This window comes from Salarias fasciatus, chromosome 7, assembly GCF_902148845.1.
Source record: "Salarias fasciatus chromosome 7, fSalaFa1.1, whole genome shotgun sequence".
Classification (NCBI taxonomy): Eukaryota; Metazoa; Chordata; class Actinopteri; order Blenniiformes; family Blenniidae; genus Salarias; species Salarias fasciatus.
In genome coordinates, this window is record NC_043751.1 from 12,788,564 (window position 1) to 12,809,895 (window position 21,332).

The window sequence follows — 21,332 nt, forward strand, 5'->3', positions numbered from 1 at the left end:
GGTGCCAATAGGAGTTAGCTGGAGGATTTTACCAAAAGGTTAAAAAAATCTGTGTTGAAGACCAGTGCCACTCATTTAATAAGAGATTATTTGCTTTATTTATTTGGTCATTAAATATTTATTGCCTCTGCACTCATTATTAGATATCATTAACTCTTTAATAGCTTTTGATCCACAAAAAGTCTAGAGAAAACACATATTTTTAGGGCTTTATTCCAACATGTCAAAAATGATTGACAAAAGTGACTGAAGGATTCATTGTGATGAATAGAGCATTAAAGTTAGAGATCCATGCTGACATAGTCAGTTAAAGCATCACTGAGGTTTGTGGAAGAGGAAGAATGTGATGAATCAGGTTTTGCAGACACAGACAACTGGTCATATGATGGACAGTTATTACGTCAGTAAAATCAAGAAATGCGCTCACCCTGCTGTGAACGTGAATGTGATACAGTCCATCCTTTTGATTTACAACCCTTTTCTATGTTAGTGTGAGAGAATGGCACAGTCTGGACAGGTGAACAGTCCATCAAAGAACAAACACACAGATAAACAATAATTAACCTCAAAAACACATTTTTACACCATGGGAGGAAACCAGAGTAAACATAAGGTCAGGGAGGACATGTAAACTCAGCCTCAAAAACAGCTTTTTGACAGCCTGTCAGAAAACATAAATGCTAAACGTCTGTGTGTGACACCTTTTCATTCTGCTGTCAACACATTTTATGTTAAGGAAAACAAACGACGGTGAGCCTCGCTTTATAAATCCACTGGGCACAGCATCCGTAAACAGAAATGAAGCAATGATCAGTGTTTATGTCAATAAATCATCAATTATGTCCTCAGACATATCTGAGAATATCAGTAAATTTGTTATTTTAATTCATTTCTAGCACCGATGTGCAACAAAGTAATAATACACATTGAAATACTGAGATTATGCATTTGTAGTTTATATTTTCAATAATTTGCAAAGTCATTTAAACATCCTATGAACATATTTACTCCAAAAATAAGCTGAGTAACAATTCCTCACAGCCTCACTGCATACCTCTCCTCATCCACAGCAAAGCCACTCTTTAGCCTCTTTCGCCCTGAAAGATTTTGCTTACATTTGGCTTTTTATGTCATGACATTAGAGACTGATATGTACACAAGATTTGCCAGTGTGCCGTGAGCAGAATAGAAAGCCCTTCATTTCTCACAGTTGGCTGGGGACTCCTCTCCCGCCGAACGGCGCAGAGCCGCTCGTTCCATCGCCAGAAATGGCCCGAGTCCATAGGGCAGTGGGCCACGCACAAACACACACACAGACAGATGCTCAGATGTTTCATTTACTGACTCGAAACTTTATCGATGTTCCCATGCTGTACAGTCCAGACTGTGTAATAGAGGGTAGGAGAAGTCATATTTCCATGCACAGCTCTATTTAGGTTAATAAGGCTGCTGTAATTAGTTGGGAGGATGGAGAAGCTACATGAACCGTGATAGGAAGCTAAATGGTCCAATTTTCCCCGTCATGTGAGCGTCTTCTCTCCTACATCACTCTTGGATGTCAGCGAGGCTAAGAGACACCAATTAATCTCCCATGCCTGTTATGGGGCAGGATGACACAGAAAATGGATGGGGAGAGCACTCGGAGACAGACAGAGGGTGCGTAATTTACCGAGATCACCGCACATCGGCTGGAACCAACTATAATTACAACAGCAGTCAGCAAAAGTTTGGCAATTATGCTATCATTTGTAACAGCAGTAATTAAATTACCACTCTTCATAGCAGCAATTGCTAATTATAGCTCCTCATCTGCATAGGGCATGTAAAGTGTTGGCCGATTATATTTGCTCTACTTTAAGTGGCTTGACAGTCTTTAAGCAAATTGCGAAGTAATATGAAGGGATGTGTCAGCTTTTTTTTTTTTTTTTTTTTCCAGATTTTAATCTGATAAAAAGAGACATAAAACAGAGACTTGTAGCATTTTATGAACTCCACAGTAATAACACTCCACAACCCATCTGCTATGTGTGTCAGACTGACTGTGCAAACTATATTTGTCTTTGCAGGCATGAGCTCAGTGCGGCAGACCTGTCGCAACACGCCGGCTCGCCTCCTCTGCATCAGCAGCATTACACATTCCTCAAGACGAATCCCTCCGTGTCTCATTGTCTCCGTCCAGGGCTGAATAACAAATGAACATCTCCGCTGCCCGCTGCTGCTCTGACTCACCGATTCCTCCCGATAACCGGCCACCTGCCTCGTTCGGCACACACATCAGAAAGTGAAAGTTTTGATGCCTCGATGCTGATTTCCTCCAGCAGATGGCCGTTTGCTCAGGGCTACAGTGGTATCACTGCAACGAAAAACATGAATACTGAGCAGCTATGAATTTTGATTCAGTTTCTGCTAACAGCAGGTCCCACAACCTTTTGATTCTTACTGTAAATATTTAGAGATGAACTCAATTGTTTTACAGTTCTTTGTTACTTTTTGCTGGCCATGTTTGAAGCTGTTTCCAATGTTTTTCTCCCTCCTGGAGCTGAAACAAATTGCCTTGAGGAAAGTATGTGGACCACCTCTCTGATCTTCCAATTTCCTATTTGCCCAAATCATACAGTAAAGCTAAAGTCAGGCAGACACGCCCACCCTCAGGAAAATACAAACGCAGGAACTTTCAGAACTGGCCAGTTTCCCACATCTGGCACCACAGTTACAGTGTAACCGTTACACTCCTGGTTGCACACTGAAGCTTGTTTGTTGATCTGTTTGCTGTGTTGAATGTACCCTGATCTGATGCACCCGGTCAAATCCTGACCCAGGGTGAATTCAGACTGGATCAGGATGGACATCGGGTATCAATAGTAGTAAAATCCACGGTGCACCAATTTATCTAATTGTACTTTCTCAAGCGGTGGAGCCGATCACAGCTGACGATTGGTGAAGGCAATGAGAAAGTCAATGCACTGACAAGGGATTCAAACCAGGGAAAATCTCATGGTGTTTTAACTCTGTACCACCGTGGACCTCCATTACACGTACAGTTCTAAAATGTTTGAAATATAAGTTTTAGCAAAATAAATAATACTTTCATCATGTTTTTTCAAAAAATGAAAAAACTGCACCCAATCCACAGATTTTCCACTCCTCTTGGTACTAAACCGAGAGGAGTGCCCCACACCTTAAAAATCACTATTATAGATCGTCTGCCTCCATCACTTAAATGTTTGGTTATGTCTGCACTCCCTGTATTGATACAGCTGCAGTCTAAGTGGCTGCTGTCAGTTAAAGTAAAACAACACACAGCTGCAAGACAAATGCAGGAGCTAAATGTCCAATTACTCCTAAAGGTTGTTGTGCACTGTGTGTTAAACTACTCTGTCTGCCAGTTCCACACAATTCATTCAGTATCGACATATATCCACTTAAATTAAAGCTTTAATGAAATGTCATTCTTTCCCAGAGCAAGGAGCTGGAAGTAATAATGTGTCGCTGTGCAAATATTTACAGTCAGGACTGCATGCTACACATTCACACACTGTATGCCGGAGCTTTGCTTGTTTCACACGCTCACAGCTCCTCAGCTCGCCAGTTATCCCCCTGACATCAGGCATTACCACGAGCATCCTGCCGTCTGACTCAGAGCCTCAATGGGCCAGTGAATACTAAATGAGCCTGTGGAAATCCAGCTGGGAATACATTGTCAAAGGGAAACATGGCGTGCCCCTCACCCGCCGTTCAACTCCGGAGTCACATTTCAAAAAAAGGTGCACCGATCCCAGCTGCTCTCATCTTAAGCTCTGGTGCAGGTGCGGTTTAAGCCGTGTAATGTGGAGGTGCTAAACTCAAGCTAAGATAAAGTCGTGATCTGTGCACGTCACAGTGCATCAGGCAGAGCGCTCTGATTTCACACAATGGGAGCGGGCAGAGCAGCGGCACGCTGGTGCTTTCGAGCGCCACATGTGAAATGGTGCATTCCCACAGATGCACAAAACACAAGCGCGCATACGGACGGATGCCCTCGCGTTCGCCATCGACCCGGCAAAATGCACAGATGCACACGAGCGGAGAAGCAAAAAAAAACCTGACAGCAACACACACTGCTCCCAAATGAGTTGGTGGAACAGACTGTGGAGAGAGAGAGAGGTGCAGCCATGCAGAGACAGCGGCCATACACAGGGCTTCACGTTCACTGCCTGGGAATTATCACATCAAACTCGCACGGCCAATAGTTCTGACAGGCCCAGGGCTAAACCATTAAAGCCTGCTGTAGACAGAAATGACTCTGCTGGACTATGACTAGGCGATGACTATTGTTGTGCACCAGTGATTCACACCATACCAGCAGTGCTCAGAGTTACACAGACAAACCAGGAAGGGAGCTCTCCTCAATCTTGGTCAAGAACCAGCGCAGAATCTGTGGAAAATCTCAAAAAGCTTCACTGATATGCACACTATGCTTCTGATGACGTGTCCACACTTTCATCCGCAGCAGCTTTTGTGTTTTTGTAGATGTAGACTTTGTTCCACAAAATTAATCCTGCTGAACTCAGTCTCTGGCGCGGCGCACACTATCGGTATGTATTTGCATGATATATTCACACAGTGGCTCACTGCGCCCTGTAGCACTTGTAGCACAGCCCGGCACTGCCAGAGCGTTAATCTAACACACTGTTCTGGGAAAGTCTCTGGGATCGCTCATTGGAGAACAAAAACATGTTCACCAAAGCCTCACAATTATACCATTACCACAGTGTTTAGAGGTGGAAATCAACCAGATTTTTTAAGGGTGACTCAAAGCAAAGTGTCCAGCTTTCATCAAAATTGGTAAACACTTACATGGGGCAGTGACAGCAGTTTACGTTAATCATGCATCAGAAAAGGGAAACGAAAAACAGAAGACTCCAAACGGGAACTGTATCTACAAACCTCTGAGTATTGAGACAGTGTTAATGTGAAGCAGGGTTTATACTTGCACACTGAAATCATGCTGTAGGCTATGCTGGTGTAGGTGTAGGCGGGTAGCCTACATCATAATGTGACGTGCATCTCCATATAAATGCAACATGTCAAAGCAAAAACAGACTGAATAACTGGCTGTGGCTGAGCATTTCCTCCAACAGTTTCTTTCTCCTGCTGCCTCAGCCACTCCGTTTTGACTGATTTGCAGTCACTGCACTTAAAGTTGAAATTGTTTATTATTTATAAGATAAAACTCCAACAAAATCAGCTGACGTTCACTCAATAGAATGTAAAGAAAGAAAAAAATGTATGTGCACATTACAAAACAAGGCACCTCAGCCAGATGTGAATTGAAAAGCTGGATGTAAACTTAAGACAATCCATAAACATGCTTTATAAGTTATCTGAAGACTCAAAACAATGAATCATTTTATAGATCTGCTATTTGTTGTGTGTACCCTGGTCTTCATACAAAACAAGTGTTCATAAGCTTCCAGGAATCTCAATTCTAAAGCGGGTTTAGACGCCAGATACGTGAAATTTTAAGGGTCTTAAATAATAATGTTTCTTCAAGGTGTAACCTGTATTTTATAAATAATGCCATATTTGTGCAGCTGTGTCTGGTTTGGTAGAACAGATCACCTCGCAATAGAAAAGCTTTGGGTTCGATTCCCCATCTGTACACATGTTGACACTGAATCCCACATTACTCCCAAAAGATGGACTGAGCGTCTTGCAAGCAGCTGCCTCCACTGGCGTGTGAAAGAGTGAGAGTGATAAAGTGCTTTATGGACGGCTAAAGCAGAGGAAGAACACGATAAAACTTAAATCTATTAACCTTTGTGTGCATTGGGTGGCAGTAATGAGTCATCACTGTGCTCAATCTGCTTCTCGCTGTTTTTTATTCATATTCTGCTAATTGCAGTCACTATTTTCATGCTGATATGATTTTGTTGAAAATTAGGTTGCAGTCTTGGTGCTCGAAACTCGGGTGTATTACATCACCTGAATATGTGGAGGACTAAATTTAGACAAATTCAGACTGTCAGTGATTTCAAAAGTGATTTGTGATTGGCATACAATGATCTGTAGGTGAAATGACATGGAAAGAAAAAATTACCCATGAATACATACTGACATGACAATGCTGACATGAGTGTATATGGAGCTGACATTGTACTGTAGGTATTCATGCTCTCACGCTTCCAGACAAAATCTCATATCAATGAGAAGCACACATCCTGAAGAAGCTTGAAATAGACAGGACACACTGTGCTCTGTCTGCATTTTACCCCCAAGCCTGCTGATCATGGCTGGAAAGTGGAGATTCAGACAGACGAAGGATGAATATTAAAGTCTTTCAACCACACTTCACAGAAAGTTTGTGAGCTTGATGTTTTTCACACAATGCTGAGTTCATGCAGCTGGAAAGCAGGATGGTTTACCTGTAGGCAAACTCCAACACATTGCAGTAACAAACAGGCAGCATGGCTGAACCCAAAAGGAAAGAAACTGACAGGCTCATCATATATCAAACAATGAAGTGAAATTAAAGCACCATGTATTTCACACTACATTAATGCAAATGTTCTGTACAGACATTACTGCCAAAATAAGATGAAAATGCTTTTTTTGTCCACAGAGAACATTTCTGAACTCTCAATAATATCAATGCCATGTTCACTGATGTCAAATCAGCACACAGAAGCAGATCATCAAACATTAAAATCTCTCATTTTCCCAGTGAAAAGTTTCTAATGTGATTCTTTTCAGACTGGTGGGTGGAATTTTTCCCAATTTTCATGAAAGCACCATTGGGCTTGGGATGTTTTGTTTCCATGGCAACAGTTTTGAATGCTCAGTTATACTGATTTCAGTTGGCAGCCAGAAACACTAAATCTTTTTTTTTCTTTTACTGGATTCAGTTTATTTCTGACACATTTGACTTTCAGATCTTCAGTGGACACTGTATCTGAGGTAGGCTGTTGTTTTTGTTGTTATATCTTAAGGTAGTTTTCTAGAAACACCTCTAATTTCATCCAAGTGAGCTAACACTTCCCGGATGACAGAAAATGTTCTTCAGGTAGTTTTGCACTGGTGTCAAGACTGGCCGACCTTTCCCCGACTACTTATTAATCACGGGGGTCTGTAGCTTGAGAAAGTTATCTCAACCTCCTAAAAGGTTAATGAAGATGACAGTGGAAGCCGGTGTGGTGACAGATGCAGTGGGAGAGCGGCCCACTGCAGGGCACCCGGCGAGCGGCGCCGGTTCAGACACACGTCTGAACTGTGAAGGGCTGCAGCACAGCGAGATGAAACGGTGCGGAGGGAGAGAGAGCCAGAAACGCCAGGCAGAAAGTCACAGCCACTTTTGTCTCTGTGACTGAGTGGAATGACAAGGAAAGGGAAGGGACTGAAATGAGAAAGTTACACAGATGTAGCCTCGGCGTCTGATGGAAGTTAGACATGCAGATAGGAGATGGAGGGAGGGAGGTGGGGAGGGATGGAGGGTGAGAGGATGGGAGAACTTTGTCTCCACCAAACACCCCGGCTGCTCTTTTATTCTCTCTCATGCCGAGTTTGAGTATTATTTTAACAGTGAGCTCAGGTAAAGTCTGAGATACATCTCAGAGATGACACTTCTATCCAGTGTTTCCTGTATATTTTTAGAGCTCGAGTGATGTGTGGCGCCTTTGAAACAAAAAGTATAAAATACTCTTAAACATTAAGCCATAAACGGGCATCAATCCAACGCTTTCTTCCTCCTCACAGAGGGATATTCAGCCTCACGGAGGGAAAATCAGAAGTTTCCTGAAAGAACTAAACAAACCCTCTGGTGTTTAGCAGCAGATTAATAGACTGGAACATTCTGTGCAGGGCAAGATGGAGAAAAAGAAGGACTCCTACAGCAGGAGAGCTGAAATCCACAGCATCTACCAAACCTACACTTCAGGTCTGGAGACTCTGCCCGCCCGTGCCCTGCTGAGGTTCCTCCACAAGGACCAGATGGAGCTCACAGCGAATGAGAAGACGGTGGAGAGTCTGATCGACAGATATGAGATCGCAGACACAGGTGAATGGTGGGAGAGAGCCGTGTGTGCCGTGTGCAACTGCTCGCCGGACGTTCAATTAAGTGGAAAAACTGACCTCGTCATCTGAGAGCTCACATGATGGGTAGAAAAATATCTTTTAAGTTATGATACAAATTTGAAAGTCTTGAATTAGTGTTTGTATCACTCTCCTGAAAGACTGGTGGCTCCACCGTGACGATGCCGCAGGATTAAGTTAATCAGCAACATTGTTGCTTTGCAGAAGTAATTTGGCCAGTTAGGGATCTATAGTACAGCAGATGTGTGGGCTCGGTGTGGTGGGAGTTCATTTACACAATCACACTGAAATGGGAAAGAGTTGCAACGCTGTCCACATAACTGCTTGCTGTCAACACATGAAGACATTTTGTGCGAGGAGCAGCGGTCGCCATAATTTCTACACCACCTGTATCATAATTGTACTTTAATCTAATGCAGCAATTCCGATCCTGTAACTCACTGTGTCTGTAAAATCGCATCACTGCTGAGTACATCCACAGAAGCGAGGCAGACCGCTGAATATAAAAGCAGGTTCACAGAACGGCAGGCAGAGAGAGGCACTGGTGAGACACATTTTCTTAATGACGGCCCAGCTCCGTCACTTCTCTCAATTTGTCACAACACTGTGCAGGTTTCCCGACGCCAGCACCCTGGATAATGCTCACCTAAAGGCTCCTCCTTTGGGACTGAGTATTCAGTTGAAAACCATCAATATACTGGTACTGAGATGATTATAGCGCATATATTACTACAAAACCATAATCTGATCGGTTATTGGGAGGCTTCAGAAGTCGCTTTTCACACACACATGCACAAAACGACCACTGGAAGCTCCTCTTGTCTTTCTCATTGACACTCCTCCATACGGTCAGATAGCAATGAGAAATGGGAAATGTTACATTTTCTATATATTAAGCACACAGCTCTGCTCTTGTCTTCCATGTCACAGATTTTCAAACTGAAACCTTCGAGCCACTGAGCAGCCACCTCACGTTTCATGCATCATAGGTGGTTCACTATGTGTCTGTACAATCTCTATGCTGGGAAAATAAAAGGATTTTTTTTTTTCAATGATAGTTAATATAAATTATCACAGAAAAAAATCATAATTTATTTAGAATTTCTGAATTTCTTTGTATATTTATCACACCATAAAAATGCAATAAGACTTCAGAAACAGCAATTCACACTTCACACTTCGAGCTGGCTCCTGTTTTTAAACTTCGATGTTCACTGATGTCAGTGACTGCTGTTGACTCCACTCCTCTCGCCTCTTGCAGCCAAAAAAAGCCGCTCCATGACGTTTGAGGGCTTCCTCAGGTACATGGAGTCCAAAGACTGCAGTGTGTTTGATCCCAGCCACTCGTCCGTGTACCAAGACATGGACCAGCCTCTCAGCAGCTACTTCATCTCCTCTTCACACAACACCTATCTGACCGGAGATCAGCTGGTCGGAAAGAGTCACCTGGATGCCTACGTGTGGTGAGGAAGCACAGCGTCTGCAGGAACACACACTCAGAATAAGTACAGCGCAACAGATTTAAGGAACTGTAGGTGAACTATTCTTTTCAGTCTATTCGTTTGAAAGTGATGACATTGGGGTAATTGTTTTACTCTAGAATTAATTTATGAACAATGAGATTATTTTGGGATTTTTTTGTCGTGGGGTGTAAAGAAAATATTTAAGTACAACAGTACATCATGCAATGTGTGAAATTCTCCACGCTGCATTTATTTGCTACCTTCTGACTTGAAAACTCATTTGGTTGAAACACAAATCTGAGGTGCCCTTCAGAGCCAGCTGATAGTTCCACTTCACAACAGCATGTTTGTTATCTGGATTTTCTTTTTCCCTTTCATTCCATTGACCGCTCATGTGCCGAGGCAGACTGTGGAATTGCTGCGATTCCCTTTATGGGACAATGGAGGTGATTACAAAAGAGGCTGATGGAAGCAGAAGTGCGCTATTTACGGTTCCAGTGAAAGTGCTGAGCAATCCAACCGACTGGTAGAGTGAAACCCTCTGACCCGCGAGTATGGGAGCTCTGGTTGTACTTAGATAATGAAACTGTGATCTTGAAAGGGAAGCAAAGTGGCAGGAGGCTGCTTTTAGAGATCCAAATGGCTTACAGGTGGGATGGGTGAAGGAAATCAAAGTAATAATACATCAAGGTCTGTGGGTGGGGGCAGTTCATCCCCCCACTCTTTGAAAATCCTGCTTAGACCATAAGACCTGGATCAACAAGAGTTCCTTCAGAGACTGACACGATGTATACCTGCTTATTAGATTCCATTCGTGGAAGGAGTTGTCATCGACAAGCATCCACTTTGAAAAGAAGATCTTAAGTGATCATAAAAAGACACTGCTTAACGTCGCCTGAGATCTTAATGGCCTGAAATCTACATCCTGACGAGTTTTAGACCTTCACCCTGGACCACATCCCCATAGTGTCTCACCTTTAGACTTCAAAAATCACTCTGCTACCACTCTCATCTGTTTGCTTGAATCCTGACTGCTAGAGCAGCCAGACACAACTTACAACATTTCCATTTGTAGAACCGAAGCAGAAGGATTCAGACAGCATTGCTACAACATTTACATTCAGAATGGCAATAGACTGGCCCGGATATGGAACAGTTTCTCACAGAGTTAAAATGTCTGCATATCGAGGTAAACAGGACTTTCAGAGCTGCCAGACAATCATTAGTGAATATTTGCCACACCTATACTGTGACAGAGGCGTTTCATCCACCTCCAAAGTGAATTCATATTGTGTGAAGGCATACGCAATCTGTATGGAAAAATATATTGCAATCATTTAAACTGGCATTACAAGACAGAAACAAATATATCCACGCCATTCCCTGGCTCTTTGTGGAGAGAAAAATGATCCATTCAGAAATGGGGAAGAGGTTGGATTCACATGTTGATATAATTGGTCTCAGGCTTGATTATGGGTTATGATGGATGGACATGAGAGAGTTTGTACCTCGGATCCTATAATTTCTCACACAGCACACTGTATGCATTTGACAGCATGTATCTCGACGTGTGTGTGTGTGTGTGTGTGTGTGTGTGTAACGCAGTGCTCTGAGGAAAGGCTGCCGCTGTCTGGAGATTGACTGCTGGGACGGAGCTGATCTGGAGCCTGTAGTGTACCACGGCTACACCCTCACCACCAAGATTCTCTTTAAGGACGTGATCACCACTGTTGAGAAGCACGCCTTTGAGGTATGTCCGCATACAGACACCTACCTGCCACGGTTTTCCTGTTTCTGAGCAGTGCCCGAGGCAGCTGGCCAGCTCAAGCCTCTGTAGGAGCCACGAGTCCCTACTGAGCCGCATTTGCTCTAATTAATAACCTCCCTCATACAAATGTCTTGCCGGCGAACCGTCTTTGATTTCCCAATTCAGGCCATTATCGGCGGTGTGTTTCAACTCGCGGAGAGCAGCGACGTGCGTCCTCGCTGATACGACTTGTTGAGAATAAAAAGGCTCATTTATTTATTTTTTCGTGTCATTATCATTTCCCGCCAGGTGTCTGCCTACCCAGTCATCCTCTCCCTGGAAAACCACTGCTGCGAGGAGCAGCAGGAGGTCATGGCCCGGTACCTCATCTCTATTCTGGGGGACAAGCTGCTGACAGCTCCCTTAGATCACGTGACTGCTGAAGAGCTCCCCAGCCCAAACGTAAGACCTGAAAGTATAGCGAGAGTTATTGAAAGGCGAGTGGTGAGCGAGGAGGGGGATCTGTGCTTAACGTTAGTGCTGGTTGTGCGTCAGGCGGAGGAACCGCAGCGTCGGTTATTCATAAACTCTTCTCGTCTGTCGCTATGAAGGAAAAAACAAGGAAGAAATTGGACCTCTATTCCGTCACGGAGGGCCTCATTAGTCTCTTTCTGAACCTCTGTGTCTCTCTCCTTCCAGTAGTTCATCGGGGTGAATGGACATCTGCATGTGCAAGCCCCTTTAATCTCAGAAGAAAGTCAGAGATTCAAATGCTATGTGGTTGATCCAGAAAAGTATCCCTCACTTGACGGGCGCTGAGGCTCCGGAGCCGACGGCGCCTCTTTAACACCCGGTTTGGTCTCTGACGTCTCCTTTGAACATTATCTGTCTCATCTCATTATGGAGTGACTGGTCTGGGAGACACTGACAGGGTCACCCCGGTTTATGCAGTATGATGGGGGCGATGAAGGGAAAATTCTCTGAATGCGGACGAATGTGTGGCGTCTCTGCTACCTCCTGACTTTCACAGCTTCAGAACTTCCTGCAAAAAAAAAAAAAAAAAATTAGTTTTATGCTCAGCGTGCATAATCCTTTCATCGTTTTTTATCTTTATGACTTGGGAAGTGGCGGTTCTGAAGCGGCTGCCTCAGCACAAATGGATTCATCTTGATATTAACCCCTCCAACAACAGTTTTTAAATTCATGCTGCTTCACAGCCAAGTTCCTGCTGAGCTGAATGCAACCGGTTCATGATGTTCAGATTTGCTCGTTACGTTGCGCTGCAGTCAAGCCGGTTAGATCAAAGATTTGGTAGCGGTTTGGTTCTCAAAGCTGAGTGAAAGTTGGGAAAAATACAGTTTTCCTGGCTCTTAGTTCCCCTTCTTCTACACAACTGGGCAAATCTCCGCTCAAGAGCCAGAGGTGACAAAGTGTGGACTGTAAGCCCCCCCCATTCGAAGCTGAAGCAGCACTACCATCCTCAAGCTGTCGCAGCACACATTTTGCCTCCACATCAAGTATTAAGTTATGGCTGAATGCTGGATTTTGCATGACATTATAGTTAACAGCTGTTGGGATTCATGGGCTATAAAAACCATTGCAATTTTAGTGCTTATTAGAATCATTTCATTTGAAATCTCTACCTCCATAAATCTTACAACAAATTAAATTGTCTGCTATTCTCCTCTGGCGATGTAGCCCCCAAAACTCTGAGACCAGACCAGAATACCCCTGCCATAGAGCTCCCTGTGGCAGACCATAATGTTCTTTTTACTTTGAGCATATCATCCAACAAAGAGCCATAGAGAGAACCCACACGTCTGTAGACGGGACAGAGAAATGCAGCAGCAGTTGTGTGATTCAGTGATTTGATACACCTGCTGCTTCTCTTTCTTTTCTTTTAATCTTCCAAACCTGGCTTGGCTGTGTGTTTGCACTGATGTGGATAGGACTCGGTAAAGAATAACATCTTTGTGACAAATCGCGGTGGGGGCGATTTGCGCAAAAAAGGAATGTTTTTGATGTCCGTGTCCCAAGTTTGAGGAAGCAAGAACACTTTGACTGATGCAAATGCATGATAGAGCTATAAGTGAATGAATTTGCATGCCCATAATTAGGAGTGTGACCGCATTCGTTTCACATGTGAATTCATGTTGTATGTTGTGGGAACGACAGAAGCTGAAGTATAAGATCCTCATCAAGAATAAAAAGCTGAAACCCCAGAAAAAGAGAGAGGAGGCATCAGGAGCAGCTAAGAGTAAAGAGGAGGATGAGGATGAGGAGGATGAGGATGAGGAGGACGAGGATGAGGAGGAGGAGGAGGACGAGGAGGAGGAAGATGAGGACGAGGAAGAGAGGGAGAAGGAAGCTCGAGACGCCAAACGAAAGTTTTGGTCTTCGACAAAAATGTTGCCAAAGAAAAAAGTAAGTCAGGAATTTTCAGTCAGATGTCGCACAGGAGATATTAACAGTTTCAAATAGGTGTGTAAACAAAATGTTAAGAACAGTTAGAATCTGTCAGTGTGTTTGAATCTGGAATTGTTTCTCTGGTGTGTTTTCTTTGCACTGAATGTAAACGGCCAGAAGAAGAAGGTGAAGGTGGCCCAACTTCTGTCCGACCTTGTGGTTTACACAAGATCGGTCAAGTTCATCAGCTTCAGCCACTCCAGGGAACATCAGAGCTGCTTTGAGAACACGTCTATGGCAGAGAAGACCGCTCGCAAACTAGTCAAGGCCGCAGGTAACAAGTCATTTGTTGATCTGGATTCATGCGACAATGGAGCAAATCAGCAAATTACTGTAATATCCCTTTGATGTTTAACCGTTTTGTTGCTTTCATACATCAAATCGTGGTCAATATAATTTGGCTTTTTTGACAGTAAATTGCAAAAAAAAAAGGCCTCTTTAATAGCAAAGTGAAAACCAAATTTCACAAACTGTCAATTCGTTGAAAGTACTTCAGGCAACGTTAATAACTGAATAAATACTCCTTCAGAGAGTCTTTAGTAGAAATAGTAATGAAGCAGAGGTTGAATGTGAAACTCCAGTCACTGGACACGTGCCAGCTGCTTTCAGGTAATCTCCATTTCATCAACTGTGATTCTGCTGGCACCAGCTAGCAGTACCTCATTTGGATTAGATCACTGTTTTTGCAAAATGTTGTTAAAAAAAAGCCCCTTTTATTGACCGTGGTTTCTTCTAAAATGGCAATAAAAGGGAAAAATATCCAAGGAGGTCTGAATATGTTTTATAGGCCTTTGTATATACAGGGTCATAAACTCCCATAATAGCCAAAGCATATTGAACGTGACATGTGGGTCCACACTCTGAGAGAATACAACTGAAGACAGCACAAGAGCAGAAATGTGTGGCGCACTCTGAGTGGTGGGGGAGAGGAGAGGAGCCACAGAGGCTGGAATCAAAGGATAATCAGTTAAACTGTCATCACGCCGCTGCGCTGCAGTATATTGGCCAAACAGACTGATGGAGAGAAATGAAATCTGCTCCTGCTGTGGAGGAATGACACTTTTTTCTTGCACGCACACGTGCACACACACATGCGTGCGCGCACAGTGATTAGGCTGGGATACACTGCTGCTGCTGAATACCTTGTAGTTTCTTTGAGGCTTGGAAGGAAAACTACAGAGCTGTGATCGTGATAACTCAAAGACTGAAGGAAAGATTTTTTTTTTTTTTTTTTTTTCAGTCATTCAGTCTTTGAAATTAGAACACATTGCAAGAGGGTCCCTGGTTTGTGTCCCGATTAGGCTTCAGGGCCTTTTCTGCATGGAGTTTGCATGTTCTCCCCTGTGGCCACATGGGCTTTCTTGGCCTACAGATGAAAAATTTCCTGAAGTTTTTAAAATATTGTAGACATATTAAACGTAGCTTTTATGTTAGAAAGTCTTATCCATCTTTTCGAATGAAGCTAATACAGGAAGTGAAAGAGTTTTGTGGATTTCTAATAGGCAAGAGGTGTGTTCACACTCGCCACATTAGGTCTGATTAAAACGAGCTTTGATGTTATCAGTGTGATCTGTGAATGCCGTCGTTCAAACTCTGATCTGAAACTGAAAAGAAGAGGACTGAGACTGTTTGAAAAGCAGGCTGCAGTCTGAAAAATAAACTCTGGCGCGCTCCAATTGAAGTTGGATTGAAGTGTGAACACAGCACACACCAAAGAGCCCGAACAGGCCAAACATAGACTGTGGCACGCTTCAGAAGAACTGCCTTAATTGATGAGCACAATGAGGGAATCCTGCTGCTGCTTCCACTCCACAATACATTTTCAAAGCTGTTGGTCAATTCTTGTTTGATTAAAAAAAACACTACAACAGTCTCTTGAACATTTCCATGCTTCTACTACAGAACACTATTTCATTTATTTTTCGGTGGGAGTTTGGTTGCAGAGTTTACATCACAGCAGCAGTCCAGCATGAGGTTTTTTTTTTTTTAAACTTTTATTCACACTTTAAAATTCTAGAAAGACTCAAGTGTTTCAAAGCTCATTTTGGTTTTGTAGTATCTTTTGTAAATTCCTTTATGTTGTTCTAGTTTTAGATTCTTTATTTTCAGTTCATATCTGGTTTCTTGTTCCTGGAGCTGGTGTCCTTCTCAGTAGCCGCTCTCCTTCATTATTTACTCTTGGCTTTACCTCGTCTTTTTTTGTGGCTACTATCAGTTCACTTTCACCATGCATTTGTCCAGTTTTTTTAAGAGTGTCCTCTTGACACTGCAGATGCATCTAGAAATCATGAATATGATTGAAAAGCTAATTCAGAACTCAACCCATAATCAACTCACCTAAACATTTCAAGCACTCTTGAACAATCTAGTTGTGATTATGTCCTTTGATTTAAAGAACAGGAAATACAGTGAACTGATTTTGTAAGTTTGCTGCATTTTCACAACAACAAAAATAAGAGCACTGTACAATTACAGCAAAATTAAGCGGAAAATTAAGTGGAGCCATGCTTGAACACTCGGGCCACTGCGACTAAATCAGGCATAATAAATTGGACACGAACACACGTCTCACTTATGTAAAATGTGAGGATGATTTGTTTGTTGTGCCTCTTCCACACTGCCTGACCTTCAGTGCGCTGTACGCCGTCCTATGTGTCTCTCAGGTGCAGATTTTGTCAGACACAACCAGAGGTTCATCAGCAGGATTTACCCACGCGGCTCCAGAACGTCTTCCTCCAACTACAACCCTCAGGAGTTCTGGAACGTGGGCGCACAGTTAGGTGAGTCAGAGGGACACGAGTGTGTACCAGTTCAGAGCAGTCCACAAACTGTGAACACAATGAAAAAACAAAAAAGATACGTCTTGTTACTTACATGCAGAAAACTTTATTTATAAATGTATCACTAATGTGATGACAGTGAAATGCAACTTGTTTTTTTCATCTACGTCACTTATGGGTCAGCCTGATACTAATGAATACATGCAGTGTTACCAAAGAGACCAGCAGGAATTGGGTTCATCACGAGTCTGCACAGGGTCAAGCAGTATAGAAAGTGGATGGATGGTTACCCAGAGGGGCTATTACATGATTATGAAACTGTTTATTAAATGGACCAATGTAAATACAAAACTACACATTGAATAAATCTGCATCAGTAAATCTGTTTTATCCAATAATGAAGCTCCCATTGAAGCTTAAGTGGATAAATGGATAATAAAAAAATGCTCTATAAATATGGGCCAGGATATTTTAATTTGAAAGAGCTGTAGAAACATTAAAAGGGACGATGATTACAATGCATCTGTTTAAAGCTTTGTTGTCGAATGTGCTGGGTCAGGTCTGAATCCTTAATTACACCCTTTCAAATATGTGAAAACCTAAAACAGAAACTTCTGGAAGCTTAGTGAGTCCTGTCAGCAGGAGCGAAAAGTTTCCTGTCACACAGAAAAGCCTCTGCACTCCATTAAAAGCCATTGAAACGCAGTGAATAACAGTCCAAAAGTGGGATTGTCAAACTTCAAAGGGAGCAGCATGGCCCGATGTCCCATCGATTAACAGTGAAAAGAACATTTTATTCCGGTCTACAGGCTGACCACCTCATCTGTCTCCACTCAGACTGACTCGTCTTATCACACCTTTTCTAAATTGATTTGCACCATCCTTCCCCCCCCTTCGTGAAACTACAATCGTGTCTGGGTTTGAGATTTGTTTTTATCTCGGGGGTCACATATGAGCTTTGTGCTTGGCTCTTTGCGATAAACCAGAAGTTTCCTCGAGCAACGACCCTCAAAGTGACCTGATTTAGCACGATTTACCCCAGAAGGTTAGAGTCCCAGCCCTCACCTGATGTGGGACAGTGGTGCCGTCACTTCAGTCTGTCTTCACACGCCCTCCTCATCCGTCTCCATCAGTCAATCAAGCAGCCGACTCCCGACACGGAGCCCCGCTGATTGCCGAGCAGACTGCCGACACGCCGGGGTGGCGGCTGTGCAGATGGTGATCTGTACTTCTCACAGTTGCAGGAGACTGCAGAACAAAGCAGCAGCAGCATCAATGGATCAATTGCAGTTAGATGAGCAGAACATCTGGTCCTCTGTGACACCCAGCCAGAGAACAGGGGAGGATGCTGCAGTGTAACAAGAAGAAAATGAAATATTTCTTTACATTATTAATCTGTGCTGTTCAGCATCGGCAGCGGTTTCAGCGCCCTCAAACAGACTCATTTCAAACCTACTGACAGGAGTACATCTCCTTGTGCCTTTATCTTTTTAAATGTCTGACACATCCAGTCGTGATGTATGCGATGCACACGCCGACCCAGAGCTTTGCACTGCAGATGAAACCCACTTCACAGGCGCCCATTGCACAGTTGGTGATTTTGAATGCGTCCCTGATGCAATGTTCCCCCATTGTTGCAGAAACATTTCAAGACATTGTATAATTTGACTCTCTCTTTCTGAATGAGAAAGTGCTTTAGAAAACAGAAGGTATGCAGGGATCATCTCAAGCTGCTTCTTTTATTCCAACAAGCTTTAGGCACTTACAATTTGTTCCCGTCATGAATGTGTTTCTTTTTGTTTTTTTCTTTTGCCACTGCTTTTGTGACCCAATATTTTCATTGTTCCCAAACTGTCCCATGATGTTTTTTTTTTTTTTTTTTGCAGTGGCACTAAATTTCCAGTCGACCGGCAAGCCTATGGACCTCAATGACGGCCGTTTCCAGGACAACGGGGGTTGCGGATACGTCCTGAAGCCGGCGATCCTCATGTCCAGTCAGACGGTCTTTGATCCCGGCAGCAGTGCGCACCACTCCAGACCCGTACACCTGCAGCTCAAGGTGCGGCTACAAAGCAACGGGGCTCTGAATAATCCACTCATGGAGGATTTGTGGATTAAGGTGTAATGTTACAGCGCTGTCTGTGGGTGTGTGTGTTCTTTACGTGCATGTAAATGTGTGTCTGTGCTGCACATATCTGGGGCATTGTGTGGCAGAGCTGACTCCGTTGCTTCGCCTCCAGATAAACACATTCCCCTGCTTGATGCTGTGAACTAACAATGATGTAAAACTCCCAGCGAGTGTCTGTTTAATTAGATTATCTCCCTCAGAAAGTGAGACAAAGCTGATCTAATGCAATTAATCCGTGGGGCCAATTAATAAATCATCCCCTTTTCACTATTTTAAGCAGCTTCTGATGGTGGTAGCTGTGTTACAATGTATAGTGTCCAAGCTGCATGGTAAAGGGGAAGCAAGTCGTTGGGAACACGGTTACTAGTTTTTACTGAGTTCATAAGGTCCGCATTCACACTACCTCTTCAACAGAGATTCCCTGACAAGTGGAAAGATTTGCAAGATATCTGAACCTGTGTAGAAATCTCTCTTACACACATACACGGAATGAAATATAGATGTGGCATGCTCTGTTGTTTGTGTGCCAAGAGAAAAAGTCCTGTTTTTATTTATTCATATCATCTCTCTGGGTTATTTGATCACTTCAGGGAAAATCCTGCAATCTTGACTCAGCTCTCGACTCAGTGAATTAGACTGATGAGCGGTTCCAGTGATGTAACTTCAGCAGGGTCGAATTTTCAATCTCTCGACATTAAATTATTCATCTCTTCAGGAAAACAATATTTCCCCTTGAGCATTCAGTCTGTTTTGCATCAAAAAACTGTCATCTGTCAGAAATGGTCGGGGTTTTTTTTTGTTTGCCTGAAACAAACATTGACTAACGTTGAGTCCATACTGGCATCACAGATATAGGAATCATTGTGGCTGCATGTTGGGTGTTGAGGAGCACGACATGAAGCGAGGAACGGACTCCGGCTTTGGTCTGCCGGTCGTAAAGCTCCTTCGGTGCTAAACAGGGCGTGCTGTTATAAGTACATGCGGGTTGTCTTTGAACAGGACTGAGAAAAGGGAGGCTCAGTGTGAGCCGACTGCAGATAACCCACCCCGCCTTCCTCCAGACCGGCGTAATTACAGCCCCCTCTCCTCTCTTCTCCTCCACTCCTGCTACTGATACCGATTTCTCCTTGTTCATCTGTCCAATAGAAATACCTCTTCTGCATATGCGTGTGTGTGTGTGTGTGTGTGTGTGTGTGTGTGTGTGTGTGTGTAGGTGATCGGTGGGTCCAGCCTTCCTGGCCCAAAAAGCAAAGTGATGGACGTCTTCGTCAGAGTGGAGATTCACGGGATTCCGGCCGACTCCACCAAGAAATCCACTAAATCTGTCAAAAACAACTGTGAGTACTGCAACACAAAACGAGTGGTAGTCTTGATACGACATGTCATGATCCAGGGGGAAGGGCTGAACTCTTCATTATCATATTTCATTTTTAGTCATATTAGTGGAAAATAGCTTGGCATGATTGAGACTTCACACTCAGGTTTCTAAAAGTAAAATCTACACGTTTGTTTGGTGTATTTGTGTACCTGTTAATGCTGATCGTTGCAACAGTGCATCTGATCAAAAATATGTTCTCTTGCCCCTCACAAGTAGAGTAAAATAGTAGCCTTCATTAACTGTAACCTTTCCTTTGTGCTGTTTGGAAGCGAATGGAAACAGTATGATTTGACCGAGCAACAGGACAGGTTTGCTCTGTGAAGGAGGAGACTAGAACATGAGGCGGTCGAGGCTCAGAGGTTGGAGAAGTGTTCATGTATTCAGAGGTTTGCAGGTTCAAATTCCACTGTTGACAGATTTCCACTCTGGGCCTCTGAGCAAGGCTCTGACCCCTCAGCGCCGTGATGTGTAATTGAGGTTAACTATAAGTAAGGGGGAGGAAATGCATTTAATTATTTTGAAGGGGGGCAGATGACAACCAGGACTACAGACGAGGGCTGAGCCACAAATTTCTCTCAATATACTTAATATAAAAATAGAACTTATTTCAAAAAGCACTGTTACCAGTTTGCTTCAGAATAGCAGTCTCTTTATCTAAAGCCAGTTTCGGTCTGGTTTTTTTTTTTGTGATGAGCCGTTTGTGGTTACTGTTCCAGTTCTGAATCCTCACTGGGATGCCGACATGGACTTCAGCATCAGGACGCCCGAGCTGTGCATGCTCCGCTTCTGCGTGCGAAACCAGACGGCCCTCCTCACCAGCGACTTTGTGGCCCAGTACACTTTGCCCTTCTCAAGCCTGAAGAAAGGTGAGCCACAGAACAAAAAGAGGAGGGGGGGAGGCAGGGGGGGGTGGAAGGAGTCACATGAAGAGCTGAATTACACCAGGTGACATTGTGGTCCTTCATTGCGATTCTTTTACATTTACAGTGTCAGCATTACTGAAGGTCGCCGTCTGGTTGTGTTTTTATGTGGAAAGGATTTCATCTATCCGCTCTACGCTTATGCATTCTGCGGCTATACGTACCTTTCTTTTACACGTCCGCCTTGTTTCTCACGCTCCAGGCTACCGCTGGGTACCGCTGCGGGATCGAGACGGATGCAGCTTGGATCCAGCCTCCCTCTACGTCAGTGTCTACTTTTCCTAAAAACAGCTCAGCGTATCAGACTCTTGCACAACAAACACGCTTCCACTTTTGCCAACAGAGAAGCGTGGCTGATGCGGCGGCAGCAACAACAACAACAA

General features: G+C 43.6%; 1 protein-coding gene across 1 annotated transcript; it reads left to right on the top strand.

The window, feature by feature from the left end:
• Positions 1-7,842: 7,842 nt before the first annotated feature.
• On the top strand, positions 7,843-21,234 carry LOC115392448 (1-phosphatidylinositol 4,5-bisphosphate phosphodiesterase zeta-1-like). The gene is made up of 11 exons (XM_030097062.1): positions 7,843-8,032; positions 9,329-9,530; positions 11,136-11,280; positions 11,587-11,739; positions 13,453-13,701; positions 13,861-14,017; positions 16,407-16,523; positions 18,410-18,582; positions 19,865-19,988; positions 20,746-20,895; positions 21,152-21,234. Exons 1-11 carry the CDS (start codon positions 7,843-7,845, stop codon positions 21,232-21,234), a joined length of 1,743 nt encoding a protein of 580 aa, XP_029952922.1.
• The last annotated feature ends 98 nt before the right edge of the window (positions 21,235-21,332 follow it).

Coding starts and splice junctions, on each gene's coding strand:
- LOC115392448 (XM_030097062.1), top strand. CDS start 7,843: ATGGAGAAAAAGAAGGACTCCTACAGCAGGAGAGCTGAAATCCACAGC. Junction 11,281..11,586: donor TTGAGAAGCACGCCTTTGAG/GTATGTCCGCAT, acceptor ATTTCCCGCCAG/GTGTCTGCCTACCCAGTCAT. Junction 18,583..19,864: donor CCGTACACCTGCAGCTCAAG/GTGCGGCTACAA, acceptor GTGTGTGTGTAG/GTGATCGGTGGGTCCAGCCT.